General features: G+C 41.9%; 1 protein-coding gene across 1 annotated transcript in view; it reads right to left on the reverse strand.

Annotated features, from left to right (window-relative positions):
* Positions 1 to 7,343: 7,343 nt before the first annotated feature.
* Positions 7,344 to 20,999, reverse strand: part of LOC110369429 (mucin-2-like) — a 44,065-nt gene continuing 30,409 nt past the window's right edge. Inside the window, exons 25-44 of the mRNA XM_036148852.1 lie at positions 20,285 to 20,357; positions 20,041 to 20,210; positions 19,783 to 19,939; positions 19,483 to 19,593; positions 19,182 to 19,323; positions 19,048 to 19,076; positions 16,941 to 18,305; positions 16,594 to 16,835; positions 16,267 to 16,453; positions 14,464 to 14,674; positions 14,195 to 14,367; positions 14,009 to 14,078; positions 12,240 to 12,349; positions 12,112 to 12,143; positions 11,813 to 11,966; positions 10,032 to 10,069; positions 9,848 to 9,955; positions 8,046 to 8,085; positions 7,818 to 7,932; positions 7,344 to 7,725 (exon numbers count right to left, since the gene is read on the reverse strand). Coding sequence (XP_036004745.1) covers positions 7,560 to 7,725; positions 7,818 to 7,932; positions 8,046 to 8,085; positions 9,848 to 9,955; positions 10,032 to 10,069; positions 11,813 to 11,966; positions 12,112 to 12,143; positions 12,240 to 12,349; positions 14,009 to 14,078; positions 14,195 to 14,367; positions 14,464 to 14,674; positions 16,267 to 16,453; positions 16,594 to 16,835; positions 16,941 to 18,305; positions 19,048 to 19,076; positions 19,182 to 19,323; positions 19,483 to 19,593; positions 19,783 to 19,939; positions 20,041 to 20,210; positions 20,285 to 20,357 — 3,693 coding nt within the window. The 3' untranslated portion in view covers positions 7,344 to 7,559. The remainder of the gene's footprint in view (positions 7,726 to 7,817; positions 7,933 to 8,045; positions 8,086 to 9,847; positions 9,956 to 10,031; positions 10,070 to 11,812; positions 11,967 to 12,111; positions 12,144 to 12,239; positions 12,350 to 14,008; positions 14,079 to 14,194; positions 14,368 to 14,463; positions 14,675 to 16,266; positions 16,454 to 16,593; positions 16,836 to 16,940; positions 18,306 to 19,047; positions 19,077 to 19,181; positions 19,324 to 19,482; positions 19,594 to 19,782; positions 19,940 to 20,040; positions 20,211 to 20,284; positions 20,358 to 20,999) is intronic.

Below are 20,999 nucleotides of genomic sequence, written 5' to 3' on the forward strand. Positions count from 1 at the left end.
ACGCGGAGCTGCACAGAGTAACTGCCGCTAGCCCCGCCCCTTGAAAAAGGCATGCGGACCAAACCACTTTGTGGGATAGCAGGGGTGTGTCAAGTTAAACAAGTTGCAAGTTTGACAGTTTCCAATGTCCACTTGCCTGGAGTGCTTTTAACATAATTTCAAGCGCTCCTTGGCTATTTCCCTTCTCAAGCCAAACACCGCATGTAGAAATAACTCTATAGACAGGAGTTGGACAATGAAACTGAAACACCTCTCATTTTAGTGTGGGAGGTTTCATGGCTAAATTGGACCAGCCTGGTGGCCAATCTTCATTAATTGCATTGACAGTATGTCTCAAATGTTTGAGATTATGGACATGGTGGTATGAATTGCTTGCAATACGCAGTGTATTGTTTGTTGATTTCATTTACAGTTAGGTTTAAAAAGCTGGTTGAAAATGCAAAAACATTCAAGGGAATCCATTGTCACTTTTGTTAACTCGTGTGCATTTTATCTTTGCAGGTTATCAACCTACTCGCACGATAGTGAGCTTTGTCTGAATTCAAAAAGAAAAGACAAATAGAGAAATTGGAACGGAGTTGAGTTGTCCCAGCGTCCTTTTGGTTGTGGCTAGGCCTTTGAAGTTTGTGCTAGAGCGTGAGAATCTAAAGCAGTGTCAAGATCTTTTAATAATTAGGAAACTTGATTTACGTTTATGATGTAGATCATTTGAGATGTACTTTTATTTAACAGTATTACAATAATATTTTTAAAGAAATCATCTACAATGATTTTTGGATATCAAAATAAGTCAAAATATGGAGTAATTTTGTGTCATATTTCATGTCATATGACAATGTTGCTCCTACTCCATTTTTACTTTTGTTATATAGAACTGTGGCATTATTCTTGTCTTTTATTTTAGTTCTTTGTTGTTTATTTGGAAAGTAAAAATGAAGGTTTAATAATAACTGAAACGACAAAAAAAAAAAAAAAAAAAAAAAAAAAACATTCTCCTTCAGGAATTGTGCTATGAGGCAGAATTCATGGTTCCATCAATAATGACAGGTTGTCCAAGTCCTGAAGCAGCTAAGCTGCCTTACACCATCACACTACCATCAGCATGTCTGACTACTGGTGTGATGTCTTAACTTATTTTTACAATATGCTGTGTCGGTTTTACAGCAGATGTAATTAATATAGTCTACAAGGAGATCCTCTTTTGTCTCAATAGTTGACAGAATATTCTAGATCAGATGGATGTCATTTTTAAACAGCCTTGTTCTTATTGTTGAACCATGAACTCTGGCCTTCATTATGACAAGTGAGACATTTAGATGTTTTTCTGGATTATTTTCTGACTTCCCAAATGGATCATTGAGACGCTCTTGGGGTATTTTTGGTAGGTCACTATTCCTGGAAGAATTTATCTCTGTTTCGTGTGCTGTCCATTTGTGGATTATGCTTTTCTCTATGACATGACGCATTCTTGACCCTGAACAAGGCCACAAGCCAAAATACGTCGGTCAGCAAATAAAAAGTTGTTTCCCAGTACTTTAAGCGTTCCAGATGTTTCACCCACTTCGTGCACCTTGGGAGTCAGTGAAGTTGTTTCAGAAACCTTTAGATCTCTGCATATGATGAATCTCCCACAGTCTTCAATTTCTTTAGATGAGGGCTTGATGTGCTTCTTGTCAAGTACTTCACGTTGTCAGGCAGGTTCAGTTTAAGTTGTTTCTTAAACAAACAGAACGAGTCTGTGAGGGGGAATCCACCACTGCAATCAACAATTCTTGATTCAGATAATTCTAAAAACGTGTTTATTTAAATAAATGTGTTCATGGGAATTTTGATTAAATGATCACACTATGAAAAATTCTCTTACTAATTCTTTATTTATTGCTCTGTAGGTTGCTCGGTGAACCTTGAGCCTGTAAGAACAGCTTTACTGAAACTTGCATGTGTGATACTCAGTCCGTCCTCTAGGGGGAGGCAGAGTTCTGATTTTTAACAACGGCGGTCTGACGCTCGGTGGAAAGTGGATTGAATGCGTTGAATTACAGCAGCGTCACTTTTACGGGCAATGAAGTAAAACCCATGATTGTCAAAAGGAAAGGGGAAAAAACAGCGAAAGGGTCCAACCTTATTGTTTCACGGTACGGCAGAGACGCACAAATGGCTAATCAAGCTGACACAGCCGCTATATTCAGCGTGTAATCTTATTGATTCAGCTGAAAAAGGGGGTTCCTGAACGGGCTCTTCGGGCGCAGGGTGTGCATCCTGCTGGCCAGCTTCTTCTTCACAGTTGGAGGGATTGTGCTGAGCACCGCTCCCGGGAAGGAGGCGCTCCTGGCGGGGAGGCTGATCGTCGGAGTGGGCTTAGGTAAGATGCCTTTTGTAATATCAAAGCGACAGTTCAGATGGACAGGAAGAAACAACGGTCATCAACATTAGAGACTATTATCCTGAAGATGTGAAACTTAAAGTTGGTGTTTTCTTCCTCTTCACGTCTAAACATTCTGAGTATTAGTGTTTTGCAAAAGTGTACGACTATTGATGCCCTTACAACTTTTTTTTTCTCACAAAAACCTATTGTGTTTTATTGAGATTCTATCTGTTTGACCAATTCAAAGTAGTGCCTACTGGTGAAACGGAAGAAAAGAGACACACGTTTTTCAACATTTTCATATTCAGCTATCTGAAAAGTGAGGCATGCATGTGTTTTTTACCCTATTCACTTTCATGGCCCTAAATTAAATCTGGCGCTGCCAAACTGTTGAATCCACCTTTGTGCAGTTTGATCCAGCGGTCTGTAAAGGCCTCAGAGGTTTGTTTTGGAGAACTTTGGGGAGCAAACATATCCATGAAGACACTGGAAGATAGCAGAAAGGCCTAGGATCCTGTTGTGGAGAGGTTCAAAGATGAAGTTAAAAACATCTGGCTGCGCACTGTTTCGTCACCGTCCAAAAATGGAGCAAGACATTCGCCGCCCACCTAAAATCTGCTCCTGTCAGTTGAGATCGAAACAAACTTCTTTGATCTATATATGCAAAATTAAATTTCTGGAAGAAAACTCAACTTGGTTCATCATCCTGAATACACCATATATACAAGACATTGTGGTGGCAGCATCATGCTTTGGGGATGCCTTACTTTGCACTGGGACAGGGAAGCTTGCCAGAGTTGATAAGAAAATGGATGGAGCTGAAACATGGCAAATCTGGGGGAAAAAAGCCTGTTAGAAGCTGAAAAATATCTCAGACTGGGGTAGAGGTTGTAAACATACAGCCTCAAATGTACAGGTTACGGTTTAGATCAGGGGCCACCAACATGGTGCCCGCAGACACTGAGTAGCCCCCGAGGACCACATGTGGTGTCCACGAGCCTGTTCTAAAAAAGCACAACCCACCAGCGAGCTGCAACTTTATTTTATTCCGTTACTCTTCCTGTTTATTCACACTTGCATTTATATAGATTTAAAAATGACAATATCTATAACAAAGCATGAAAAATGTGTTTATTTTACATCAAGTTAAGGTGAACTGTGACTCTTCTAGTTCAAAGGTCAGTACTGGTAGCCCGTTTAAAAAATGTTGGTGACACCTGGTTTAGATCAAAGCATATTAATGTTTTAAAATCGAGCAATCCAAAACCTAAAATATTTTTAGGTCAGACGATCTCCATCCAATCTGTCCCAGCTTGAGCTATTTTGCAATGAAGTTATATCAGAGTTAGAGACATTTCCCCAAAATAATTACAGCTGTCATTTCAGCTAAGGATTGTTAAATGATTGACTCAGGGCGTCTGAACTGAACACAGAAGCAAAAGATATGTTTCTGTTGGTAAATATTTTTGAAAACCTTAGATAATTTTCCCTCCATTGCACAATTAGGTACTACTATTTGTTGGACTTATGGCATAAGATCCCAGCAAAACATAATGGAGGTTGTGTTTTAAAGTATCAAAACGTGAAAAAATCAAGGGTCTACTGAACCTTGAACAGGATCATGAATTATTGGAAAATTCGCACCATTTCTGTCTTTTCAGTGGTACTTTTTTGTTTAAATGGCTCCCTGGCTAAGCCGCTGCTTCTACGCCCTAAGGTGGCAGTGCTATCTCAAGACTTTTGATTACTTACCAGAGGTTGATGGTCACTGTGTTTGTTGTATTCAGGTAATTTTTTTTAATCACTGGATCTTCCTAGAGGGATCAGTTCAGTCACCAACTCCATCTGTGGAACCCGCCTGCAAGTGCCTGCCTGCTCGCTCCATTGAACCCCCATCTCCACTCGATCAGACCTCCGGATCTCGGACTCGCCTCAGGAAGTTCCATCTACCGCTCTCCACACAGGACCCCCTGAGCAACAATCTCCCATGCTAAACCAAGACCCTTCAAAAGTAAGCCAGTCTCATATTACATCTGATCAATTCCTTACCGGCAATGGGTTAATAATAACCCAACTCTCATTCCAGGCGAGGCGCCAAGAATTGCGTGACATTAACCACTCCCAGAGACATCAAGGAAACCAGTCTTTGCTGTTTGTTCTTTTGAAAGAAATAAACCACTTCTTTACTAAGAGTCGTTGATTCTGCATGTGGGTCAAATGATTAAATCCGAACATGTCATGTCCTCTAATATCTGCTTATTTTAAAAATCTTTTTTTAATTTATTATATAGATATATTATATATCTTTGACATATATCTAGAAAATACCTTATTTTTAACATAATCCTGAAGGGGTATAAAAAATATTGGACATTTTAGAAGAATATTGGTAGGCAAAGGACATTTCAGGAAAGTTGTTTGTGTATGAAAGGTGAAATCTTTGTGTTTTTGCTCACTACACATACCAAAAGGGGATTTTACAAATAGCCTCTGCTCTGTTCATTTAACTTATTATTTGCACCTAAATGATTGAGTTGAATTAAATTTAGTTTATTTATATAGCTCCATATCACAACAAACGCATCTCAAGACATTTTGCAAAAAAGTCCATTCAGTCCAGTTGTTCAGACAGATTGTAAGTCACATCCATTCCTAATCGATCCTTGTTATCAAGCACAGTTTATTCATCTAATTGGTAAAAAAGATTACTATCTAAGGAAACCCATCATATTGCATTGAGTCATTAACTAGCAGCATTCACTCCTCTTGATAGAGCGCGTAGCTCTATCATTGAACAGTCGCCTGCATTGTGTTGTTGACTTTGCAGCAGTCCTTTATACCGAACACCCATGTAGCAGCAGCGAAGAGGAAAACTCCCCTTTAACGGGAGAAAACCTCCAGCAGAGCCAGGACAAGTACCACGCACAGCTGGGGGTTTGGCAAGACACAGTATACACACAAAAAACACAGAAGCACTGATCCCACAGTAATTTATATGTTAATAGCCAGGTCCATAAAACAACTATCCAAACATTAAAAGCATTTGTTGACACAACCAGTTTTCTAGATCAGGTAAGCACAGTGAGTCCATATAAGATGCATTTTAATCTGAATATGTGAAACAACTTTCCTGGCTTGTTTGAAAGTATGGGAACAAGCATTTTGCATTTCCTGTAAAGGAACCAAGGCACTTGAACCTCATGTTACCTTGTGGGGGGGGGGGGGGGGGGGGGGGGGGGGGGAACTTATGTTGTGTGAGCCTCACCTTGGATGGCTCCCTTCACCCCCTCTCGCATTTAGACATTGAGGGTTCTGGGCAGTTGCTTGGAGGGGGTGCGCCGGCACCAGCTACCTTCCGGCGGGGGGGTGGGTTGGGGGGGGGGTGGACTGTGCCGGGCACCCCCTTTGGCGCTCCCAGTTTTAAACACAGTTGAGAACAACATGCAACAACACAAAATCTGAGCGGGCGTAGGGAGAATCAGGGTCTTTTCCACACCCCCGTTCTCCGATTGCAGCACGGAGTCTGGGGCCCGGAGGAGGAGCGGGCCACTGGGTCCAGGGTCTTGGCATGGGGTTGCTGTGGGGTGCAAGCAGCTTGCCGGGACTGGGGCTGATGCCTCTGCTCTCCGCAGAAAGGGGTGGGGGAAGGGGTGATTACAGTGAGGTTGGGGAGGGAGTGGGTTCATTAGGTATTTAGGGGGTGATGGGGGCTCTGGTGGCATGGCCCGTAAGGGTCATGTTGGCCCCCTGCTTGGGGGGCCTGGTCCGGGGGGGGCGTCTTGTCTGGGGGCGGGACTGGGGGGCGGGCACAGGCAGGTGGATAGTTAGATTGTGGTGCCCCCCCCCCCCCCCCCACACACTTGGGATTGTTGGATGTGAGTGTATTGTGGGAATGTGTGTACAGCGTCTTTTTTTTTTTTTTTTGGAAGTATGTGTGTGGTGAGTGGGGCACTAGGGTGGGATGGTATGAATGAGTTTGAATCCAGTCCGCTCCCTCTCCCAAGAACATTTCAAGTCTCCACTAGGTGCGGAGCCCATCCCTCCCCGTCCTGCCCCCCTCCGCTGGCTGGCGCCTTGGCCCGCTGGCGCATTGGCAGCCCTCTGGCTTGGGGCAGGTTCCCGGGTGGGTGACGGCTCATTCCCGGTGGCTGCTTCGCGGGAGCGGGGCACCCCTGGGGTCTTTGGGCCTCGGGGCCCATGGCCGGGACCACTTCAGCATAGCTGGCTGCTGGGGGAGCCCACGGGCTCGCCCCCGTGGCTCCTGGGGGCTTTGGCATTGTGGTGGCTGAGGGATTTCCTCGGGGCCGTCTCTCCTTTTTCTTTGGGGGAGGGGGGGTTGCAGATATCCTATGTTGGCACCTCTTGGGCGCCCTGCTGTCGGGGCCCCTTTGGGAGTTCGGGGTTATGGGTCCCCTGGCGCCTGCCTCGGTGCTCGGGAAGGCGGGCCTTTGGTTCTTCACAACCACTATTGAGCAATTTCCTTCTGGATAAATTTCACATACTCAAGTGCACTCTCACAAACACCCACAGGTGCTGGGTTCCTGGTTCTAAGTGTTCACTTATATACAGAAAGCCCATAATTTATTTATTTATTTATTTTTCACTTTCTTTTCTCAGGTATCACTTTACTCATGTCAGCTTAAATAATAATACATAGATATCTTTTATCTCTTGCTCACAAAAAATAATGATTATTGTGTTTAGGGCAGTTAATTGAGCCGCACACTCAAGTTACGACCTTGTATCTACTAAATTCTCTTTTGGTGTGCTCACACATTCATAACTCATGTAACATTACTACTAAACATATCCTGCTTCCCTTTGAACCAGCACTAGAAACAAGCTCTAGTAAACCTTTTTAAAGGGACGTTCTCAACCTCCCACCCTATAACCACAGGTGTGGAACATGTTGATCTTCAAGTGGTGACGATATGAATTAGATATAATGTCGGACAAAGAAAAAAAAAGATGAACCACACACAATTATTGCCTTTATTGTTATATAAGTTAAACAGAGGAGACAACTCATCTCTAGTTCACATTCATAGTATATATTTGGATTTGGGTAACGGCTTTTGATAGTGGATAGATTATTTTCAGCAAAGAAGGGGAAATATTTTCCCCAATCATCAGTTCAATTTGAGTGCAATAGGATCAAATTTAAACGTGTAAAGGCGCTGGTTGTGTTTGCTGCTCAGGACATCCCACAGGCTTTGCACTCACAGCTGGTCACATGCGTGTAATTGTATCTTCTGATCGTGAGGTCAGAGCACTCCACATCCAGGAGTCTGTACTCTGACCCCTGCTCCTGGCAGCATCTGTACTCCTGCTGGACATCCAGGAAAGCGTGCGCCAGTACCCTGTTGCAGAGGGGGGGGGGGTTAGTAAGAGAGACACACCAAACGGAAGCAAATGTTTGCTTTTAAGCGGTTAAAGCTTGGCTTCTACTCACCAGGGTTTGGACTGACAGTAGCCATCACACACAGGTACTTCGATGACGGTGGAGCAGTCGTTGATGGTGACGTTTATTTTGGTCAGCTTGGGTGCACAAGTCTGGTTGCCTGGAGTTGGAAAAGACAGACAAAGACCTGAGTTCACCCAGAAGTTTAAGTTCAAAAAGGGCTGCAAAGGTGATCATCTAATGGGTAAAATGTAGAGTTTGTATTGTTGCTTGACTTACAGGTCAAGCAGCAGCTCTGGTTGTTCACAGTCCTGTCGCCCTGGAGAGCCATTTCACAACAAGTAATCATTAAACGTCTAGATTACCCTGTTCTTAAAACATATAGTTAGGTTTATCATTTGGAAAGTCATCCTTCACAATAGCTTTAAAAGTCATTTTTTTGCTATTCCACATTTTGCCAGGTTTAAAACCTCTATGTTATGTAGCTCGTATTTGTATCCAGCCTCCTTTACTCTGATGCTACTAATTAACATCCATCACACCAAATTGGCTTCAAAGTAAATCCAATCCATCTGGGTTCATCCATCCATTTTCTGACCCGCTTAATCCCTCATGGGTTTGCGGGGGTTGCTGGTGCCTATCTCCAGCGTTCAGTGGGCGAGAGGCGGGGTACACCCTGGACAGGTCGCCAATCTGTCGCAGGGCAACATGTAGACAGACAGGACAAACAACCATTCAAACACACACTCACACCTAAGGACAATTTGGAGAAGCCAATTTACCTAACAGTCATGTTTTTTGGGTGTGGAAGGAAGCCGGAGTACCCGGAGAGAACCCACACATGCACAGGAGAACATGCAAACTCTATGCAGAAAGACCTTGGGTTGGATTTAGACCCAGAACCTTCTTGCTGCAAGGAAACAGCGCTTCTCACTGTGCAGCCCCCATCTGGGTTCAATTTAAGATTATTATTAAATCAAATGATCTGTAAAGGCCACGATGGAAATTATAAGAAGGGCTAGGAAAAAGGTTGTGGAGAGGTTTAAAGCATTTCTAACGCTCTGAATGTCTCATGGAGCGCTGTTCAGCTTATCGTGTGAAAACTGGATGAGAATGGCACAACTGCAAATCTACCATGATGATGCCTTCCACCTAAACCACCGAGCTGCAGAGAGCTGGGCGGGGGAGAGCATTAATCGAAGAAGCAGCCAAGAGGACCATGGTATCTCTGGAGGAGCTGGAGCGATCAACGGCTCGAACAGGAGACTCTGTTAATCGGACAACAATAAAAGGTGCATTTCCAAATTTGGCCTTAATGGAAAAGCATCAAAACAAGTTTTCTGTAGGCCATGCTGGGACAATAGGAAGGGTGGTTTCATCAGATGAGATCAAAACTCAACTTTTTGACCTGGATGCAAAACGCCATGTGAGGAAGATTGCTACTTCTCTACCTGAACATATCATGGTTAAATGTGTTGGTGGCAGCATCATGCTGTGGGGATGCATTGCACCAGCAGAGACTTGTAAAAATAGCTAAATAGGAGGCAATGCTAGAAGGAAGCCTGTTACAGGCTGCAAAAAGTGTGGAGGCTAATTTTTGCAGTAGGACAACATAAAGCTAGACGGGATGGGACGCTTTAGGCCAGTGCACATTTTGTGTGTTAAAATGGCCCAGTCAAAGTCTAAGACTAATTTAAGCTGGGAATGAGTGGCAAAATTTACAGGGGAAAAGATTGGAAAGCTCAAAAAGAAACCTGCAGCTGTAACAGTCATTTGAGAGGTGACTGGCTCAGAAGGTCTGCATATAAACGTTTGGGACACTGTTCTGATTTGTATGTGTAAAGAGAAGTTCACACTATGCGCCACGTTGCTCTGAACTGTCACAATGATGCCAAACATAAGGCTTTCACGATTGTGGTTATATCGGACAAAATGTGACAAACTTTAAGGGATGTGAGGACTTCTGCCAGCTACTGCAGAGACTTTTACACACTTTCACTCAACTGTGATCTGAAATAGGAAGAAATAATTATGGTAAATTAAGTCGATTTTTTTTTACAGACAAGACTAAGTTGTGGTACCTCTAGACTGGTGTTGGAGGGACAGTCTCTTGATTCACTCTGAATGCCATTCGAAGTGCAGGTGAAGGACAAGCAGGGGTCAGTTGTGTCATTCCATCTGTCTCCCAACTACATCCAACAGATACAATTGACAAACTAGACAACATAAACAATTGGGATGATCTCATGATGTAAAACTACATACACTGTATGTGGTTCCATTGTAGCTGCAGGTCTTCTCAACTGTAAAATAAAGCAAGAGGGGTCTGATAAAAGCAAGGCAGCATTAAAGCACGTAAAACAAGCAATGAACCATAGGAGAAGTTGCTTTCAATGCCACTACAAGATTCCAAAATTTTTTATCATCAGTTTTACTGTCAAGGCAAACATGTCACTGCTAAATACCCTTTACTGTGTCAGGTATGAGACTGGTAGGCCTCTTGCAGTGGCTCAAGAATATAAATACTTTAAAACAGCTCTAGTGTTACAAATGTAGCAGGATAATTTTGCTATTTGCTGTATTATAAATAAATATGGGAACAAAACATAGTTTTCTAATCTTGATGTCTACACACAAGCTAGCACAACCACTGCAAGGACAGCTTGCCTCTACAGAAACTTAGAAAAGTACAAGTTTGAATGTTCCATGAGTCATTTCCCCAAAAACAAGGAAGTTTAATTCTTCATTTTAATCCATGTTTGCAATGTGATAACAACTTTGGCAGAGAGGTTTGGTTCCAATAGATTTCTGGAGAAAAAAATAAAATAAAAACACAAGCTCGCCCACTTCAGTCTGCACTCACTGAGCAACTCCAGGTTCAGTGTCAAACGTGGCTGTGCACATATAAACTGTAATAAGCCCTTCTGAAACATTACCATACTTTTAAACCGGACGGACACATAGTGCTGCAAAACTGCTACCAGTGAACATGTTTTTGTTTGAATGCTTAAATTAGTGAGCGATACATGGTGACTGGCTTTGATTGTGAATATCCGTTAGCACCAAAACCCTTAACGCCCCCTAGATTGCGACTTGCAACCAAAGTGCTTTTAACTTGGGTGTGATGTAACTCTACTTTTTTAAACACTAAAATGCAGCAAAACAGAGAAAAGATGTTATGCCACATCCCTGATTGGTTGGAATGTGGGCGTATTAGGGCTTAACTGGGAAAAATGACCAATACCAAGAAAATGTTGAGTTCAAAGTGAGAAAATCTAGACAAAGCTCCAAAGAAATAGGATTATAAAACATGTATCTTGGATTATGACACTCTGGTTTCTTTGTTAAATAATTGCTCAGTCATTCTGTTAAATACATTGGCGTGCTGTACAGGGAGTGCTGGCTGAGTGGTTAGAGCAGTGTGCTTGCACTCAGAGAAGGATGCAAGTACCTGGTTCGATCCCCACTGCCTGCACTTTGGGTCCCTGAGCAAGACACGTAACCCCAGATTGCTCCCCGGGGGCCGCACAGTGGCAGCCCACTGCTCCCCAAGGGTGATTGGTTAAAAGCAGAGAACACATTTTGTTGCTTGCACTTGTGACAGTGCAATGACAATAAAATTTAATTCTATTCTATTACTTTTAATTTAGAATTTTTAATAACTGGGAGATCCTGGGGATGTGGCAGATTCTACAAATAGAATAACTTTAAAGACCAAGCCCTGAGGTGAGGCAAATATGTAACAATGCTGTGCAGGAATAACACGTTTCAATCAAAAGATAAAAAATAAAATAAAGATAAAAAGGTAAAAAAATTACTGTGGCCAAAATGCAAGAGAAGTCTGATTTCATTTCATGAATTAAAATATTAGAAAAATAAAGGAGGTTGCTAACTTATAGCATTAATGAAACATCTGGCGTGAGCTGTAAAAAAACAGAAAGTACCGAATTCCCAGTAAAACTAGGGATTAAGAATCTTAAATAAATTAATACATAAATAAACACATCAATACATTCTTTAGATCTCAGTTCATTTTCAGCTCTTACCACAAATCGGATCACCACAACAAGTGATGTTTACCAAGGTGGCATTTGCGGAACAGACAGGCGTTGGTAAGACAGGTTTTGGAGAACACTCCTCAGTTAAAGTCTGACTGTTACATGTACACAGGTGGCAACCAGACTCCCACACCTCTCCAGGCTGGAAAGCAGATAAAAATGTTCTTAACTTAGAAGTTAGTTTCAGAGAATTAGATTTAAAAAAAACTACCCTTTTCGCTAGAAATAAACCAAGTAGTTGGCTGTGACCAGGCAACTTTTATGATCATTGAAGAAAAAATACTTACAAATTTAGGCTCTCCAAGTGGTCCTTTGCAATCTGTTCAAAGAAGAAAGAAGGTAGTCAGTCCAGGTACAAAACATGAAGTAAAATCTTTTAGAAGTTGTTATCACCATTCTAGACCGTGGTACTCACAATTGCATTGTTTCACACATCTTTCTGCGTGGCTTCCTGCTCTGACAAGTCCTGGGGGGCAGAAACAACCAGAGCTGGTCTGGTTAAGAATGGAACCTGATCTAACGACTCTGAAGAGAAGAATAAGACAGGGATAAATTCTTGACAAACGCTGAAGAAACAAGACAACAACAAAAAAAAAAAACAGCATGAACATTAAGAATTTAACACATCAACATTTTCCTTCGTAAATGTATTCCTGGCCACTGGCCAGGGATTGAGAGGGGCTATTGACATCAAATTCACATAATATATTCACAAGAGCCAAAGTCATCCACACAAACAAGGTAATTATAGAAAACTTGTGAATAAATCATGAGTAATAAAGTGGAACAATATGGGGAGTAACTGTTTAGCAAATGAGAAAGAGGAGGTACCATAAGGCAAAAGCAAAGAAAATAGTTACAATCTGGCAGTATCTAAATAGCACACCCGCCTCCTATCAGTACAAAGTAAGATCAGATTGTCGGCTTTTTCAAATAATGTCGGCTTTTCACAGCAAGATTATTTACTAGATTTTGCCCCGATTTTCTCTTTCTGACAATCTTAAGGGTCCCCCGATTATCAGGATGGCTCTTAAGATAATCTTATGAGATATTGCTGCCGTGTGTGGTGTGTTAAGAGTGATCGATTCTGCTCGGAAGGACTCAATAGAGCTGCCGTTCTCATCACTAGTGTAATGTTCCCTGAGGAATCATGTAAATTAGCACACCGCCTGTTGAATGTGACATGTAGCCAATCAGAAGGTGAAGTGACAAAAACCTGCAAAAAAAGCCCACAAATCACCTCCATATCATAATGTAGCAAACGTCTCCAACCCCTTAATCCTTGTAATGTCTTTTTCTCTGTTTAAAATTAGTCCACAAACTGTCGCCATTATCTTTCCTCGTCGGCCATGTTTATTTACTCTTAACTCACGTTTGAGCTTAAGAGATTTTGTGAGATTTCCAGTCTGACATCCAAATGCTCCTGAGTGAAACCTGTTCCCGTGTGGTGCGTTGTGCTTGTCATTTGAACGGACGGACACCACACACTGTACGAACAAACCTGTAATAGCTATGAGTTCCTTACCGTCACATACGGTGCCTCTCAGGTATTAAAAATCAGCCAACAACATTAAAATCTTGCTGTGGGAACCAGGCATTAAAGCCTTTCTCTACTCACTGCGACAGACTCCACTGCTGAAGAAAAGGTACGTTGAAGTTTGTTTGATCCTATGAAATACTGGAAGGCGATAATCTGATCAGACGTAGAGCAAAATGTATTTTTTTCAGTGTTGTTAAACGCCATGCTTAGAGGAGGAATGGTGCTCCACATCAATCCTAAAACCACCTGAATAATAGTGAGGTTTGGTGTAGGGATGTTTTGTCATATATAGTATGCAACCAAGGGAACTGAATTGGCTTCAGACAAACACAACAAAGGTGCAAGAAGGGCCAGGACAGTCAACCGGCTTTTGAACAAGATCCGCAAATTGTTTCTCCATATTGGAAATGTTTTGAAGCAGTAATTGTCTTTTACACTCAATAGAGACTATTTATGGGCAACTTTTTTTATTTCTCTGTCTACCTGTATTACAGGTGTTGTCACTCACATTTGATGAGAAGTTTGTGTTATGTATAAAGCTGATTGCAAAGGTATTTACTGAGAAAAATGTTGCATTCAATGCTTATTTCTCCTGCTGTGTTTTGTAGGGTGTGAAATATACACTTGAAGGAAAACTGTCATACCCTCCAAAGCAGTAGTCATCTTTTTTATCTCGGCATTCTTCATAAACCAATCCTTTGGGACACTTCACACCTGAAACCCAGGATTAAAAGCAACTTATTAACACACAAAGTCTAAAATATCCATGTGTTTTGCCAGCTTTGCTAAGCATGGGACAGAAAGGTAAAGAAAGAAAGAAAAAGGCTCACCGCAACTGCCATTAGTCAGTTGTCTCCAGTCGACACAGAAACCAGCATGTTTACATTCCTTAGCCCCTTGAGCCAAAGAAGAGCAAGCAGCATTTTGGGTTGTACATGAATCAAACTCACAGTTTTTCTTTTTGACACTCATATCTTCATATTTGCTGCAGTCATCAAACACTCTGCAGAGACAGACATTTTGGGAAAGTTAGCTTGTAGTTACAGTAAACACATCGTCGCTGGGGACATTTTACACAGTTAATGTGTGTGGAGCATACGGGTGTTCAAACAGTTGACATAGTGGGTTTGGAGAACAGGTAGGTGGGGGCCCAGTGGGATCCTGATAATTGCAGGGTAGGTCTACTGGTGCAGATAAACACTGTGGCTTCATAGGGTCATGGTACACCCAGTCATAGGCTGTCCTATGACAGCAGGTGTCGTTCTCGATCTGTCCTCCTCTACGGATGCATGAAGCACCACCACACACACCTGCAGACAGGATGGAAGTGGAGCTCAGAGAAATGTTTCTAGGGTACATCAGCTTAGATATTAACAATACTTAGCATCTAAAAACATCTTAAGAATGCATGTAATACTTTAAAACAAATCTTTTATTACTATGCAGTCAGATAGGTGAACAAGTTTCTGCTGTTTTTTTTTATTTGGGTCAGTGGTTTATGCCTTAGAACCGATCCATCCATTCATCCATCCTCTTCCGCTTATCCGGGGTCGGGTCGCGGGGGTAGCAGCTTCAGTAGAGAGGCCCAGACGTCCCTCTCCCCTGCCACCTGGGCCAGCTCCTCCGGGGGAATCCCAAGGCATTCCCAGGCCAGCCGGGAGATATAGTCCCTCCAGCGTGTCCTGGGTCTTCCTCCTGGGTCTTCTCCCTGTGGGACGGGCCCGGAACACCTCACCAGAGAGGCGTCCAGGAGGCATCCTAACCGGATACCCGGATCACCTTAATTGACTCCTCTCTATGTGGAGGAGCAGCGGCTCTACTCTCTACTCTGATCTAATGGTAAATCGAGAGCTTCAACCAGGGAGGCCATTTTCCCCCGGTCTCTTTCTTAGTATTAAATCTTGAACACTGACCTTATCCGAGACAAGTGAAGTGTGCATTACTTTAAATGTTGTTTTGGGATCTTTTGTGACCTCCTGAATGAATTATCTGCATGCTCTTGGAGTAAAGTTAGAAGACTGCTCACTCCTGGGAAGGTTCTATGTTTTCTCTAACCCTTTGTGACTCTTCATGTCTGCTTGAATTTATTTAGAATGGAATGTGATGTGTTGCTTTCCGATATATCTTAACCTACTTCATGCTGCCAGACAGGTACTATGTCAAAAATGTATTGATTCTACAGGCTTGGGTATAAGGTATACTTTCTCACATAGGGTATTTCCTCTTAATAAAATAATCTACTGTACCGATCCGTTGTGGTGATGAGAGAGCTCGATAGAAAACGGCATCTTCTATATCCTATGGTTATTAATGGGATTAATGGTTTTAAAATGTGTTCATCATAGGAAAAATTTTCGTGTCAACAAGCCAAAAACAAAAGAAATCTGCAAGATGCTTTTTTGTGGGAGGGTTAGGGAATTATGAGGTCAGTAGCTTACATTCACCCATCATAGGCATATGTTTTATAATATCTTGGGTATTTAATTATATATTTCCGAAGCTCCTTACCTCCCCTCAATAGAGTTCTTACTGTTGAACTCAAGAAAGGTCAAGGAACAGGAACTAGAAGAAGAAGCTTGGAGCTATTAAGGGCATTCAAATGGAGCCTAAAGATTGAGGTATTTGACCACAAAAAAAGCATGTTCAAAGTAGTAAACGTAAGGTATTTAAACCTAAGAACATTTCTCTTATCAAGCAGAGACGTGGTGGCATCATGCTGTGGAGTGGTTGTAGTGGAAAGTGAGTATTGTAGTTAGATACAGAGAAGGGATGCTGCAGACAAGTATGGTATGGAAATTAAATGTGCAGTGGAGACAAGATACATTCGTTTGGTGTAGACTGCTGAGAAGAAAGTTTACATTAATTTAAAATTGTGAATCATCACTGCCTGTTCAAAACATACCACATTGTCCCTGGGTGTTGTTGACAAAGTGCTCCATGGCAAGATTGACGACCAGGGTGAAAGACGGCGAGAGAGAGACAAAAGAGCGGATCTCAGGAAGATGGATCAACACTTCGTAGTCCGTGGTTTCAAACCTTATCCCGTCCTCCTCATAGGGTGGCTGTATAGTCTCATTGTTCAGAGTGGCCTGAGGTAGATACATTAGTGTCAATCCGTCTGACTCGATAACATAGTTTGTTATTGCATTATAAGAACTCTCAGACTCATAATGATGAAATAGTTATCTGCTTATATTTTTGTTGTCCGCAAAACACAGAAAATAAATACCTTAACAGAAGCACTCTGATAGTTGATACCGAGTTTAGCAGTGTGGTTCTGATATTTTACGATAATGTCCTTAACACAGGAGCCTGAGAGCCCTGGTACGCAGAAGAAGTTGTCCACCGCAATGGTCAGTTGGTGCAACGGTGACTGCTCTTCCACCAGAATGTAGGTGCATTCTTCCAGGAAATCAAAGGTTAGGCCATTAAAAGAGATGTAGTGAGGGTCTCCATACAGCTCACAGCGACCTGGGAATATTCAAGTAAGAGGACTTATTTTAGTATCTACATGCAGACATAATAAATCATTTGGAAACGAATATTATTGAAGCTATAAAAGAAAAATACACTCACAGTCACACCTCAATGTTTCACAGCATCCATCCATGATCTTTATCGTCCGATTTCTGGGACATTTGGGAATAACAGGCTCTGGACAAACCACCGGGGTCAACTGTATATTCCCATTTGCACAGCTCTTAACAAAACAGTCCTCTGTCCAAGTGTCACCACAGGCCCATCTTTTGTTGAGTTTCAGGTCTCTGCAGAAACAGCCTGATATTGTTGACTTTTGTGTGGTTGACAAAGTTGGTGTAGTTTTAGTCTCAGGAGTTGTGACTGAAGTCCGTACACTCGTGACCAGGGTTGTGCTTGACAAAGTTGTTGGTGGTGGTGTAGAAACCATAGTTTCCAGTGTTGTGCTTGAAGAAGTTGGAGTTGGAGAAACTGTAGTTTCCAGTGTTGTGCCTGAAGAAGTCATAGTTGGAGTTGTAGAAACTGTAGTTTCCAGTGTTGTGCCTGAAGAAGTCGTAGTTGGAGGTGTAGAAACCGTAGTTTCCAGTGTTGTGCCTGATGAAGTCGTAGTTGGAGGTGTAGAAACCGTAGTTTCCAGTGTTGTGCCTGATGAAGTCATAGTTGGAGGTGTAGAAACCGTAGTTTCCAGTGTTGTGCCTGAAGAAGTCGTAGTTGGAGGTGTAGAAACAGTAGTTTCTAGTGTTGTGCCTGAAGAAGTCTTAGTTGGAGGTGTAGAAACAGTAGTTTCCAGTGTTGTGCCTGAAGAAGTCGTAGTTGGAGGTGTAGAAACAGTAGTTTCCAGTGTTGTGCCTGAAGAAGTCGTAGTTGGAGGTGTAGAAACAGTAGTTTCCAGTGTTGTGCCTGAAGAAGTCGTAGTTGGAGGTGTAGAAACCGTAGTTTTCAGTGTTGTGCCTGAAGAAGTCGTAGTTGGAGGTGTAGAAACCATAGTTTCCAGTGTTGTGCCTGAAGAAGTCATAGTTGGAGGTGTAGAAACAGTAGTTTCCAGTGTTGTGCCTGAAGAAGTCGTAGTTGGAGGTGTAGAAACCGTAGTTTTCAGTGTTGTGCCTGAAGAAGTTGTAGTTGGAAGTGTAGAAATCGTACTTTCCAGTGTTGTGCCTGAAGAAGTCGTAGTTGGAGGTGTAGAAACCGTAGTTTCCAGTGTTGTGCTTGAATAAGTCGTAGTTGGAGGTGTAGAAACCGTAGTTTTCAGTGTTGTGCCTGAAGAAGTCGTAGTTGGAAGTGTAGAAACCGGAGTTTCCAGTGTTGTGCCTGAAGAAGTCGTAGTTGGAGGTGTAGAAACAGTAGTTTCCAGTGTTGTACTTGAATAAGTCGTAGTTGGTGCAGGGGTAGTTGTGGTTAGTATTGTACTTATAGAAGTTGTTTCAGTGGGACTTGTGGTAGTTGTAGGTGTTGTTGCTGTGGGAGCTGTTGATGTGGAGGTAGTAATTAAAGTGAAAGTTTTGCAAAAAATATATATTTTGGTTTAATGTAAAATATACAGTGCCTTGACTTGGATTATATACCAATACACGTTTTACATGTATTTTTATTTTTTTTACATTTCAATAGGATTTTATGTGAAAGACCAACACAAAGTAGTGCCTGTGGACCCCAATTTTCAACTCTCTACAGGTTCCCAATTGGATTTAGGTCCATACTTTGACAGAACCTTTGACGGGATCAGATGATCTAACACATAATCTGAATGATCTAACACATAATCTGAAAAATATCATTGCAGTTCTGGCTGTATATTTAAGCTAATTTTCCTACCGAAATATGAACCTCTGCTCTAGCCTCAAGTCTTTTTGACTACTACTACTACTGGAACGGTTGTCATCTTGCTACTTTGACTAGCAACCTATCCAGGGTGTACCCCACCTCTCGCTCACACACTGCTGGGGATAGGCACCAGAACCCACTGCGACCCTGCACGAACAAGCGGGTATAGACAATAGATAGATGGAAACTCTAAAAACCATGTGTCCTCTTGCTTCAACCTCCTAATTGTGCAAAACCGGTCATCCACATAAAATTCCATAAACGTGGTGGTAAAACTTTCCATAATGGGACATTTTTAGTGGGTTTGAATATGTTAAAGTCACTGTAATGTTATATAAACCAATGCAAAGCAAGAAATATATCATGAACATTTGTGGATACTCACGGCAAATGAATGTTCCATTTTCACAAGTACTGGGTGAGAGTAAAAATAATGAGTAATTACTGAAAAGTGATTTATCAGCTTTTGATGCAGCTTTATGTTCAGCATATAATGCATGCATAAAGGTTTAAACTCACCACAAAACTAAGTCTATAATTATTCCTTCTCCAGGTGGGACAATGGTTTCATTGAAATAGCAGGAACAATTTGTCAATTCAGTGCATCTGCCAGTATGCTCATCAAAGTATGGCATCTCTTTAGGACATCTTGGGTAGCAGCCTTTTACAGGGAAAAAAACAACAAAACAACTTTTGAAATCATGGCAAAAGCCTTCAGAGCACATTGAAATAATGAAGAGTTTAAAGTGTTTGTGTGCACTAACTCTCCAAAGAAGTAGAAAAATGACCATCGTAAAATACATATAAGATTGCTTGTCACCTTCCAATTTGTGATGAAAATTGTCATCTTTGCCACAGGTCAGCATCGTTCCACAGGCTTCATAATGCCACCTACACTGGTCTTTCTCATTGTAGTAGTCACAGTAGACAGCTAATGAAGAAATGATTGTATGTAACAGTACATATTAGATCATTGACACATTTATTTTAAGTGTAATATAAGGCATTAATAAAATATTAGGTTATGATATGCTTAATACAGATTAAATAACACAGAGCATTAAAATGACTAGTGCCTTTGAATGATGATGTTGTTTGTATAGAAAGGATTATAACTTACGACACAAATCAGGTGTCCTCCAGTCTATGCAAATATTTTGATCACTGCAGGCTTCTGCATAGGCAGCCACTGCCGTGCAGTAACCCAGGAACTTTCCTTCAAATTCACAGGAGCAAGACTCCTGCACACAGGCATGATAGTAGGGCTCTGGATCCACCTGAGGGTCAATAAACATCCAGAAAAATGTTAAGGCTTTTGGCCAATTTCTTCCTCTGTAGCTAGTCAGTGTTAATACTAGCTAAATAGCGCTTGGCAAACCTTTAAGTGACAATCCTTGAATGCGTCTCCCTTAAGGATCAAACAGCGCCGCTGAGCCCAGGCAGAACAGTAGGAGTTACGTTCACAAGGAAAAATCTCAGTGGTCACATCAGAGCAAGGAGGAGTGGCAGTCTTCCAGCTGTTGCCAAAAGCTAGTGGACTGCTCACCACTACAAAGAAGGTTAGGATTTTTATTTCAACAGTAGTATATAAAGAGTTTAAGGTAAAAAAGATAAGGATTTACCGGCTGAGCCACTTATCCGTAGGTCATTCATCTCACTGGAGTCAAAATTGCCACAGAGGCCACAAACTTTATTCTAGAGGAGAGATTTTTTTAATCATTAGGAACAGCAAACAAAGGCAAATACATTTGTCAAAAATAGCTTTACATTAGTAACCCTGCCTACAAGCTGAAATCCCGCGGTATTTGTGCGTTCACAAACACTCCATCTTGTCAGGTTTCCGTCTTAACTGTTTGGCCACAAACTAAAAACGGTTCGGGCCAATCCCGTTGCAGTATTATGGTTTGAGGCGAGACATACAGTTATCTAGAAAGCAATAGCTGGCAAACCACAGACATATATACGTAGACGCCGTGTCGTCGGGTGAGAGGCGTGCCGACAGAGCGGCCACCTTGCGTCAGACCCAGCTGCAGTCAGACAGAATTCACGTCAATTCGGGAAAGTGGTACTTTATGTTTTCAGACACTCTGAATCCGGTAAATCCTCAACCGATTTCCAGATAAATTAGCTGACTGAAAACGTCAGCCTTTTAGGGGCTACATGGAACCAATTAATTGAATTAAACGATTGTCTAACTTAATACATAATTTTGATTTTTTTATTGACAGTTAGCAAACTTCCAGAGCTACGTCCCAGGATGCCCGACTTTTGCTCCGCTTATGGGTGCGCAAATAAAATGTCATTACAAACCAGATCCCTGGGAATTACCTTCCATAA

Source organism: Fundulus heteroclitus, chromosome 17 (assembly GCF_011125445.2).
Source record: "Fundulus heteroclitus isolate FHET01 chromosome 17, MU-UCD_Fhet_4.1, whole genome shotgun sequence".
Classification (NCBI taxonomy): Eukaryota; Metazoa; Chordata; class Actinopteri; order Cyprinodontiformes; family Fundulidae; genus Fundulus; species Fundulus heteroclitus.